Source organism: Centrocercus urophasianus, unplaced genomic scaffold, assembly GCF_019232065.1.
Source record: "Centrocercus urophasianus isolate 14NV4802_14NV808 unplaced genomic scaffold, USGS_Curo_1.0 seq_19, whole genome shotgun sequence".
Classification (NCBI taxonomy): Eukaryota; Metazoa; Chordata; class Aves; order Galliformes; family Phasianidae; genus Centrocercus; species Centrocercus urophasianus.
Window position 1 is genome coordinate 17,945,024 of NW_024884744.1, and position 11,829 is coordinate 17,956,852.

The 11,829-nt window shown below is 36.9% G+C and overlaps 1 protein-coding gene across 1 annotated transcript; it reads left to right on the plus strand.

The window, feature by feature from the left end:
* The first annotated feature begins 1,224 nt into the window (after positions 1 to 1,224).
* On the plus strand, positions 1,225 to 11,013 carry RBP2 (retinol binding protein 2). Its single transcript, XM_042821188.1, has 4 exons — positions 1,225 to 1,353; positions 5,490 to 5,668; positions 9,024 to 9,125; positions 10,737 to 11,013. Exons 1-4 carry the CDS (start codon positions 1,281 to 1,283, stop codon positions 10,788 to 10,790), a joined length of 408 nt encoding a protein of 135 aa, XP_042677122.1. The 5' UTR covers positions 1,225 to 1,280; the 3' UTR covers positions 10,791 to 11,013.
* The last annotated feature ends 816 nt before the right edge of the window (positions 11,014 to 11,829 follow it).

The window sequence follows — 11,829 nt, forward strand, 5'->3', positions numbered from 1 at the left end:
ACAGTTGATTTTGAGTGATTGAGTAAGGAACAATAGCCTACCTATTCCTTGTTTTTAAGAGACATTTTATTATACAGGTAAAATGCATAAATAATGAAAATGTATTTAAACAGGTTGATGCAATGTGTGGACTAAGAAAGAAAGTAGATGGAGATAGGTAAAGACAAGCCTATTGCATAAATATTACATAATATCCTGGTGGAGCAATGTTTTGAGAACTCAGAATTTGAAATTACTTTCTGCATAACACAGAGTATCATCTAGGAATGCACATAGCATTAGGCACTGGAATAGGCTGCCCAGGGAAATGGTAGAATCTCTGTCCCTGGAGCTGTGTAAGGAGCGTGCAGATGTGGTACTTAGGGACATGGTTTAGCGGGCGATATTGACTGGGGGACGGTTGGACCAGGGGACCCTAGAGGTCTTTTCCAACCTGAATGATCCCATGACTCTCTGGTAAAGTTCTACTGCACATTCATATTTTCTAGGCAGACACATTCTGAATATTTGCACAACTGTCATCTGTGCTTTTCCCCACAATAACACAGTGCTGCTGGATGAAAAATACCTTCCTAACACAAAGCGCTATGTTTCAAAACAAAGATTTGTAGTATATGACCAGCACCAATTATGATTTACTTGGATTTATTTATACATATGGATATATTTTTATATATGGATATATTTATAAACTAGATCCTCAAGAACTGTGTTAAATTGAAGTTGGTGTAAGTGAAGCTCTTGGTAGAAAAATATTTCAAAAATCAAAGGAAAGCAGATATATTTTCAACAGAAATATCCCCTTTTTTGTTCTTTCTTGCACGTGTTCACATTCAAAAGTTCCATCAGTTTTAAATGGGAGTTCTGGGTCTGTCAGATCTGTAAGGCTTATTCTTCACATGGAAATATGACACCTAGAAAGGAACCGAAAAATAGAACTCACCTTTGGGAACTTTAGCTGTGTTGTACAATTTGCCACTATGTTTAATATATTTCAAAGGTACCCCATAATAGCTAGTAGTTCTTTACAAAGGTCACTGTAAAACCATATCCAGTATTTCAGAAAGTGATCCTTGTCTGCCAGCAAAGCAGACAAACTGAACTTTGTTAATAAAAGCGAAGTTTTCTAGGGTTATCACTCTGACCCTTAAACTGTATTATCTAGAAACCCATAAGCCTTAAAAAAATAAGATATGAAAAGGTTTATAAAGCATTCTCCTAACAGGTTCTGTTTCCAGCCTCACTTTTCAATCTGAAGTTGGTTTTAAGCTCTTGCCACCATGCCTGCTGATTACAATGGGACTTGGGAAATGGAATCCAATGAGAACTTTGAAGGCTACATGGTTGCATTAGGTAAAATGAAAAATATTAACTACATTTTCTTTATAAGTAAAATCTTTCTAAAAATTAATAAGAAAACTTTTATTTTTGTATTGTGTCTTCTGGCCTAAGGATTTATGTCAATCACATTAGAAATCAAGCAATTGTAACATACGTGCAACTACAGTGACCTTGGCATATAAGAAAGAGAAGATTGTAGCCAAGTATATTGCTCTGTATTGAAATTAAAATAAGCAAACAGATAGATCCCATATCATTAAAGCAGCAGTTGTGTTTAGTATTTAATTAGCATTTTGAACTAGTGGGAAGTGCATGTGGCAGCTGCATAGCAAAAGAGCTGGAATGGGCAGATTCTTCCGGGAGTTTTTATGGGAATCATGCTTACGCAGCAAGGAGACTGAGGTCATGGGATCAGCTGAAGATGATTACAAAAGTTAAATTGCACTTGGCCACCACCACTGATGGCAACAATAAATTGTACATGTGCAAAGAACTGTCCTGCTCCTTACACAACTTTCAGGTACTATTCTTTAGCTCCTTTACTGTTAGAGATCTGATGGCTACAGTTTGTGTATCCACTGTACAGGATACTAAGCACACTTTGTAGATGCTGGAATACCAAAGCACTATTAACTGACAGCAAGTAATATTCTTGTCACTCTATATAAAGTCTATGTTGCTTGTAGTCTATGTTATTTTTCCCACACCTACTCAGTTTTTGCCATGACAGTGAGAAAGATTTTTGAAAGAAATGTCTTCTTTTGATTCACCTATTATTTTCAGTATAAGTCGTCTTTCAGGTATTTTTATTCTCATCAAGATAAAACCTTGATTTTGCTCCAGGTCATTATGATTATGCAAGTAGTGTGCAGAAAATTCTTCCTCTACTAAGGTCAGCAGAGATGTAGATCTTTAATTTCCTAAAAAGAAGAAATTGTAGATAAAATAATACAGTTCTGATGAATTTCTTCAGTAGATATTGGATTGGCACTGAAAGATCAGTCTTCCTTCTACCATTGCAGTAACATGGCTGCATTTCAAAAAGCTGCAAAAAATATGGAAGTTGAATTTACACATGCACAAGAATTGCAAGATTTACAATTACAATTTGTAATTACAATTACAAGAATTACAAGAAGTGCGATTTTTAGAACCAGAAATCTTCTCCTGGCTTTAATACACCACAGATGAATGCCACAGAAGATCATTGCTTCTTTATCACTCATGATGTCAATAATACTTAGAAGAAGAATCACTGGAGCTGACTCATCTAACCTAGATTGTAGAACACTGACTGGCTAAATTAGTACATGACAAAATTAAAGTTTATTTTTATGTTCACAGTTAATAGCCCTCACTGTCCCAATTGTGCCTTTGTTCTTCCCGTTCTCAGATGTTGTCTCACTGTTTTCTATCTAATGGCCACCGATTTGTATCTTCTGTTCAGAATTCGATCTTCCTCTTACTCTCATTTTTACTGTAGCTGACACCACAAAGAGTTATGCTGATAAATAAGAGTTTTTTCAGTTCAAGTGCTTTTCATCAGAAGTTAAGATCAGACTTACAGCTTCCTTCTACTTTTTCCAAAAAGCTGTTGAGTTAATTTACTGGATATTCAGAGAATTTGCTTGCTCGGACACAAAAATAGCTACTGCTAAAGGTCTTGATTATCCAAAGAAGCAGTGGTTCAAAATCTGTACAGCTATCTTCCACAAGTCAAGATAATATCAAGATAATATGTTTGTTAGGAAAGTAGTGTAACACATTAGGAAATCAGTTAGTGATATCTTTAAAAAAAACCTCACATCCAACAATTCTCAATGCCTACACTGTGATTGACCTTAGGATAACTACCAGATATCCAGTCCTGGAAAGCTGACTTCACACAATGTGGAAACAAGATTAAAAGCACTTGACACTCTCAATAGCCTAAGACAAAGGAGAAAGAATGGGTTAGAATGAAGAATGCAAAACAGATTTATCTTTCCTGGAAAGTCCCTTGATTTGTTGCCTGCTCTGTACAAATTCCAATGGAGAGAGAATGAACTTTCTGACAAAATTTTCAAAATACTTTCACAGCAAGAACATCGGCAATTGGTGGGATGGAGAAGGAATTTGCACTGATTGTCTGAACCTTGCTCCTCATGCATATGTTATAATTTTTGGTGTGTATACATACACACATGTATTATACATTTACTAGTGACAAACTGCCACTAAATTAGTGGGATAGGAAAAAAAAAGGAAAAAAAAACAGTACAAAGATGCATATGGCTATAGGTGATTCTCAGAATGTGTCCTACATTAACTTGTGGTCAGGGAAAGGAAATGACATGGAAGGACGGAGAAGTCGTTCTTCTGCTCTGTTTCTCCCAGTTTTGCACGTGGTTGATACTTGAGTATAAAAGTGCTAAGGTTCAAAGCACACCAAGGGTTTTTTTTAAAAAACCTCATCCATCCTTATAATTAATACATAGGTATTTCTGTACTTTAATTAAAGAATAGGTTTGCCCTTTAAGCCAGAAATTTTGCTTTTATCATAAACACATTACAAAGTGTTTTAATCTACTATAATAGAACAATATATCATCTTTATTGCTTGCATTGTTCAACATGCAGTTATGAAAACCATGCTTTAATAAAATCTCCCAGTTTTTCTCCAGGAGCTACAAGACTAATATATTAGTCAGAAATAGCATTTCCTTAGAAGTCTAGACATTTTTTTTCCCACAGAGAGACCTAAATTTTATGTTACCTGGTTATAAATCAGACACAGAGACACTTTTAATCCGCCATAGCAGATAAAATATACCCGAGAAGTCTGGTTATAAATACTAAACATTATTCCCCATGTTAGAAAAGTCACATTGTTTCTTAAGCCAAACCTCTCACTCAACTCAATTAGTACATCACAAGTAGTATAGGGAATCTACCCAAAGAGAAAGGACTCCATTAGTTGCATTGCTGAGCTGACAATGATTAACTCACATGCAGATCTACTATGGGATGGATAGCAAGCCAAAACCATTTTTCAGTAACTTTCAGAAACATGTGAGATTATTTCATTTGCATATAGCACTATATTAAGATTCATTGCCAGCTGGTCAGAAATATTTATTGCAGATGGTAATGCAGCTGGCAAGAGGTGGATCATCTGGGACAAACTGTCATGCTCATAATATATACTGTTCTTTCAGTTACTTTCAGTGTATTCCGTTGCTTATATTAAGAAGTTAGTCCACATCATGAACAAAATAAGGATGTCAAGATCAGGACCGCATTAACTGTTTACAGAATATTAAAGATGAACTGTCCAATGCTGTAGTTTGATACTATTTGACTTTTGACTTTCAATTGCTATTCCTCTAACACCTAACTGCCATTAATTTGTCTCTTTGCTGTTTAACCACAATGGACAAGCCAATCATTTGTCTGTTTCTTTTTTATTCATTAGAAACATTTTTGCAATTTTTAAAATGAATTTCTTGTATGCTCCCACAGATTATAGGTTCCCTGTAAAAATATCATGCTAATATCCAAAATGAGTGTGACTACATGCTTATTTTCTACTAACATGCTCATTTTCTGAAAAGGCATGTTGTCCTGAGAACAATCTTTCAGGAGTGGCCAAAATTTGTGACACTGCAGAATTCATATCAATAGCCTCACACGCCCAAGAGCTACATAATTTATACAGCAGACATAGAAGAAGGAAGGGCTCTCAAGCATGAGATGCTAAGGGCACTCCTAGTATCCCATAGCTTCATGCGTGATTGAAGCCAAAAAAAGAATATGTCTTGTTATTTCATCTCCAAAAGATCTGGAGATTCAGAAGATTTAAGAAACCAGCATATATTAACTGGTGGTTGTTGTAGTCCTGCTTACAATATTCCCACAGACACTCTCTTAATATGTAAAATCAGTAGAAGATCCTGAAGCTGGAAGTCCTGAAAATGGAAGCTGTCGGTTTTTTTGAATGATCTTTTTCTTTGCAAATACTGCAGGTAAAGAGGTCATTTGTGGAATTAACTGACCATTAAACACAATATTATTTTTACAGTGCATAAATACAAAAGTTGTTTTCTTTTATTTTTGGTAACAAAAGTTGGAATTTTCTGTGCAATGCTTTCTTTTCTGTTTTTTATCAGACATTGATTTTGCAACTCGTAAAGTTGCAAAACACTTGAAACAAACAAAGGAGATTATTCAAGATGGAGATAATTTTAAAACAAAAACACTCAGTACTTTGAGAAACTATGAGCTGAACTACACTGTGGGAGTGGAGTTTGAAGAACATACCAAAGGACTCGATAACCGGGTGGTTAAGGTACACACTGTCTCATTTCTCTTTACACTACAGTCAGTATCAGCCGTAGCAGCTCCAAAAACCAGCTGAATATGGTTAAAAAAAAGGGGGGGTGGTGGCGGGGGGAAATCACCAAAACTTTACAGATACTTGAGGATTTTTATGAAGCAGAAACAGTTTGTGTCTTGAGATTCCTTTCCTGCTCCAATCACTTACACAAAATAATCGGGATGGATGCTCACGTAAATGAGGGTAGTCTTTAACTACATGTTTTTCCTAATAGGGGATTTTTTCAGGTTTTCTCTGATGTGCCTTTGTTTATTTAGAAAGTAACAAAATAAGTTTATTTTTACCTGTGTAATCTCCTTAAATAGATTGTAAATCTATCATTCTAATTTTAGGATCTTCTCTGCATAAACATTTTAAGCTCTGAATCAGTAGGTTTATACTGGATTTATGCTGCTCAGCCTCAAGTGGACAGTTTAAAATGTGAATACTATTTAAAGGAAGCCTACACTCAGCTATTAGACGTGAGCTTTTAGAAGAGATAAGAAGAAAATGTGAGCCCATGTTATTATTGATACAGACGCAAACGCAGGCCTACAGACAGCCACAGGCAAGAAGGCCTTGTAATGCAAGCTTTAATTTCTTAAAGATTCGTGCTCGAGGTTCCCAGAGGAAACTCTGGACATACCTTCAGACGCCTTCAGTGAGCGGACAAGTGATGTTTGGATCAAGGACCATATTGTGTATTGGCACATCTCCTACCTCTTACAACAGATTCAGCTAGAAATTCTTGTGTGGCCTTCAGACCAGACCATGTCAGGAAAGTTAGTGAGGAAAAAAAGTATAATCACTGATTAAATTCATTTACTGAATTCAGCTTCATGTTTCTGTATTGATACTACTTCTGTTTTATTCTCTTCTCACCCCTAAAATACAGAAGCAATATTTTCAAAGGTAGAAAGGGTGACAGCTTCTCACCCATTCAGTGTCTTGAAAATCTTGCATCAATTGCCTATCTTGGCTATCACTCCCTGAATCTAGCTCTATCAACTCATCTGACAATTATCATAGTTTCATTTTTCTCTCAGCTCACATCTCTCCTGCTATTCTCAAAATGATGCTGTCCTTTGCCTCATTATCTTCTCAATAAACAAAGTTTCAGGCTTTGTTGCCAAACTGAGTAGCTAAGATCAAAGCAATTGCCATGGGAAAGCACCATGTTTGCATCTGAATTCAGATAATCCTTCACCAGAGTGGCACAGATTATATTATGGAGTACATTGTTTATTCATTATAAAACACTGTTCATTTTTCACTCAACTTTATGCAGTGTAATTCCTATGACTTCTTCCAAATCATTTCTCATTCAGAACTCTGCAAACCATCATATAATAAAGCCCGTTTTTCAGTATCTTGAACATCCCTATGACTAAACGTTTCCCTATTGCTTTCTCCAGTGAGCACTGGTGGACACTTTCTTGTGACAGAGCTTATCCTTTACAACCTCGAACCCATGTCTCTTAGACCTGCTGCAGACACTAAGATCTAGTGAATCAACCATTACATCACTTCTTAAATCCTTGCATCTTCACCACATGAAAGCCATTTTCTTTCTCTCTGTGCAGAATCATTTCACTTGCAGACTTACTGATTTCCTCTTTATTACCAATTACTTGGACAGAAGGAAGCACAATTTGTACGATTATTCCCCTACCTCGCTTATTCATTTTTGTATAATATCCTATTCTGAACAAATTACACTCTTTGTTTCTAACAAGAGGAGGAGGAAGGATGAAGCACATCAAGCCATTAATCTCCAGGCGACTCTAAAATAATTTTTTGGTCATTTATTAACAAAAAGTGCCTCAAACACATGAAGGTAATAAAACTGCTAGGCAACATTTAAACATAGAGTGGGCATGGATAATTTAAAAACCATGTAGCTTAAAAATACTGTAAATATGAAAGAACTTAACTGAAATGGAATAAGTTTTGTCTTGCTATTACTAGAAGGCTCCCTCGTAAGAGAAATAAATCATCCAAACCTGAACTAAAACACAAAGTAGGGTAACGATACTCTTGGAGACTTTTAGTAACTCAACTTCCACTGACTGTAACCAGTCTCTGATGAGGATTTAGCTATGATAAATGGATAAATGTCTTTCTAATTTACAATGCTTCAAATCTAGAGTAATTCAAAAGAAGTTGCTCTGAATTTACAGTAGCATACACAAGGGTTATACTGAAAGTAATGCCTCCTATTTTATTAAATCAGTCCACAGAGTCAGAGGCAGATGACAGTGGGATGGCAGTAGAGGTTATACCTTCCCACCAGTATTCCATTTTGTTGCCGTGTGACAGCAGAGGGCAAGTCTGACAAAACACTATCTGTCATAGAATTGTGCCTGAAGCAAAGGCATGTAACCGAATTTCTCTGCGTGGAAAAAATTGCACCCATTGACACTCACTGACACTTGCTGGACATTTGTGGTGACCAAACAGTAGATTCAGCACAGTGAGACAGAAGCTGGTGCACTTCAGCAGTGGCAACAGCAACAGTGGGCCACTTCTGCAGGTGCAGATTTTTACGAGCATGGCTTATCACTACCAAAAGTGAACATTTAATGGTGGTGACTATGTTGAAAAATAGTGTTTTGTAGCTGAGAATTTGCCCTATCAAATTGTGTTATTGTGCTCTATCTGTTGTAATTTCCAAGGAAATAAATAAGAGACAATACTTTTGGAGCAACCTCTTATGTGTTGAAAATTGATCCTGTAAATGGAACTCACTACAGATATGAACTTTCTGCTCCTGGACGAGATCCACTGAATCCAGTATCCTGTTTGTTAGACAGACTGAATCTCACAGAACCAAAAATGATTCAGAATGGAAGGGACCTCCAGAGATTTCTGACTCAACCCTTGTGCTAAAGCAGGGTCAGCTCGAGCACACAGTCCATCACTGAGTTCAATCAGGGTTTCACTGTCTCTACAGATGGATATTCCAGAAACTCCTTGTGCAACCCGTGCCAGTGCCTGATCATCTTCACAGTTTAAAAGTGTGATCTTGTGTTTAGAAAAAAACTCCACAATTTTCATGCAATTATTTTGGACTCAGCAGTACACTGGTTCGTATGAATGCTAACTTAGTGTACACAATGGAAACTGACAACAAAGCTCTGGAAAATGTTCACAATCGTCATCTTGAAAGCATTCAGGGTTTCGAATGACTGATTGGTTTGGGTTTTTCTAGGAAGAACAAGAAGAGCAATGGTTAGAAAATGTAATTTTTTTTTTCTCATTGTTTGAATTAGCTTATTTTCACATATTCATAAATTTCTTGCTAACATGTCTGAACTAATTGATGCAGACACTAGTGACCTGGGATGGTGACAAACTGGTATGTGTTCAGAAAGGTGAAAAGAAAAATCGTGGCTGGAAGCACTGGATTGAAGGAGACCTACTGCATCTGGTAAGAACTGCTATACAGAATCATAGCACATAACAGACTGCAACAAAGTACAGTTCATCCATTCCAAAGCTTTTCTTACTTATTCTAGTTAGAAAGGTCTTTATTTAGACAGCTCTGATCTCTGAACTCGAAGGAAATCCCTCTCTCTGCTTCATCTCAGGAATGCTGTTTCTTTTCACCTGCTCCCAATTAAGACATAACCCTGCAGTGCTTTTTTTGCTCCAGTTCACTGTCCTCCAGCTATTAACCCTTCTTGTTACGCTGCACCTCTAATGTCTTCTCATTTTCCTTTAATCACTGGTAGGAAAAAGAAGAAGAAAAAAAAAGTAAGGGAAAAAGATTGCAAGAAAAATGTTGGGTTTTGTCCCTAAAGAAGCACTATGTAATTTTAGAAGGAACTTTGTAGGAATCCAGATCAGAAATCACTCTCTGGGTACTCAAGAAGAATATTTCCAATTATTTTGTGCTAGTACAATAGAAACAGAAAAAACCTGGAGCCTGAAAAGGAATTCAGTGAGCCTGATACAGGGCTCACTGAAGGGTTGTGAAGGGCTGTGCAGGAAAGGAGCACTCACTGAGTATGGAAAGATTACAAAATAACAGCTCACATAATTGACACTATTCCAGAAGTTTCTTGGGAGAACAATCAAGAAATGGGCACGATAATGTTGGATGGTACAGTAGGTGGGTGCAGAAAGATTATGGAGAAGACCTCAGTAATTTCTGTCTCATGATATGCACTTAGATATCTACTCCTTGCTAAGTTTACCTTACAGATAGTAGGTGTGGTGAGCCACAGTGCCTGAAGTCTGTATGCTTGAACAGTCAAGGCAATTAATTGAAAAAACAGTATATGTCACTGAAAGCCAGTTGTCCAGCACACATTTTCATCTCCATTTTAATACATAATCAAAAGCTGACCTAACAAAGATGCTGCTGGCTGCAGCATTGAGCCTAAGACTTGGGGAAGCAGACAGACCAGGCATATTCTCAGAAGAGTTCCCAGGAACAATTTTGCAGGCTAGGGCAACTGTTGGCCGAAAACCCAGCTTCAGTTCATCTTCAAGCCTTATCTGGCACAGCAATGCCAGCTGATTGGAAGACTAATAAAACGGTGTACATTGTGATGTGCGCGTGTGCCAGACTTTAAAAGATCAGCTGTGCTGCTAAGCAAAAATGCCATCCCGATCTGACTCCTAAAAGATGGCTGGGCACTTCTCTGAAGTAAACATTCTTATGGTTTTAAAGCATCTTCCCTTTTTTGTTTGTTTTGAATTTCGTTAATTCTCATGAATTTTGAGATAACATGAAATATAAACTATTATTGTATGTTGTTTTAACAATGGAGCATGAAAAAGCCTTCCATTTAAGTCTACTGTTAATGTATTTTTCATATATATTCATCTTAGAGCTCAATTCATGTGTCAAAATCTAATTACTGCAACATGTGGTGCATGCCTGCTGATTGTTTTTATAGAATTTGCTCTTCTTTCCTTATGTTCTCTTTTTCATAAGTGTATCTTTGTAATGTAATAGCACAGTTGTAGCAATTTCAGGGCAGGGGAGCTTCTGGCTATGCAACTTACTCCACTAACTGTGTTAATTCTGCAGGAACTGACGTGTGAAGACCAGGTGTGCCATCAGATATTTAAGAAGAAAAAGTAACCAGAAAACCACTTAAGCCTTCATCACACTATTGTGCTGATATGTTTTGTCCAAAAACAGAAACAAAGCAGATTTTGTAATAACTCTTTGAAACAGCTACGTGAATGCAATTTTGTGCATGTTTATGAACAGATACGTTCTGTAGAAATAACATCAGTTACACACAGCATCATTTTCTCTTTTTTCTTTTGTTGGAGTTAAATAAAAAAACCTGTCTTTCAAATTGTGCTTTCCTATATCTTTACAATCTATTTAGTCTTTTCCAAAGAAACGTTCTTTAGCAACAAAGCTGAAAAGCAGTCACAGTTATCTCAACCACAGAACGTTATGTATGTACTCTCGTTACGAGAGAATGTGAAATGCTGTAGCTCCTTGAAGCAGTCAGTCAGAACTGGCACTCTGCTAATAATCCCAGAGCAGAAGTTTTCTGTTAGAAGCACACCACTCCCTTCAGGAGCTGCTCCATGAAGTTAAAGCTAAGGCATACTTACAGCTATCAGAGGAAAACCGATGAGTGTACATAGAGTGCATGCATGCTGTGCATGTGGAGTTTACACAGACTGTGTGTATCCATGCATAGACTATCTAGCATACAGCAGTCTTCACCTCGCACCTCACTTTTAGAGTTTCAAAAGAATTTTGAAAGACTTTGAAAAGTAATTTCCATACAATTGCCTTCCATTTTATTTAGGGTTTTTCAAAAGACTTCATGCTTTTTGCTACAGGCAAGTTTAAATTTACCATGGATGGTGAGAGCTGCTTCTCTAGGTGGAAACAAATCATTCAAGGGGGCGTGCATGCATGTTCCACTGAAGAATGGTTTGCAGACACAAAAGCTTGTCTACTTTTTCTAACTAGGAATCATTTCTGTGAATCTGATTAATATATCACTAATACTGAGATGGGCAGGTGCACAGATGCATAAATAGCTATGCAGGGCCATTTTTATGAATTAGACTTTGCTCCTCCTGATAAAATTTTGATACTGACCTGATATCAAACTTCTTGTATGCTTTAACTGAGCAGTGCTCTAATGAGA

Excerpts from the sequence above, each read along its gene's own strand:
- RBP2 (XM_042821188.1), top strand. The coding sequence starts at position 1,281 with ATGCCTGCTGATTACAATGGGACTTGGGAAATGGAATCCAATGAGAAC. Across the intron at positions 1,354-5,489 it reads AGGCTACATGGTTGCATTAG|ACATTGATTTTGCAACTCGT; the intron begins GTAAAATGAAAA and ends GTTTTTTATCAG. Across the intron at positions 9,126-10,736 it reads AAGGAGACCTACTGCATCTG|GAACTGACGTGTGAAGACCA; the intron begins GTAAGAACTGCT and ends TTAATTCTGCAG.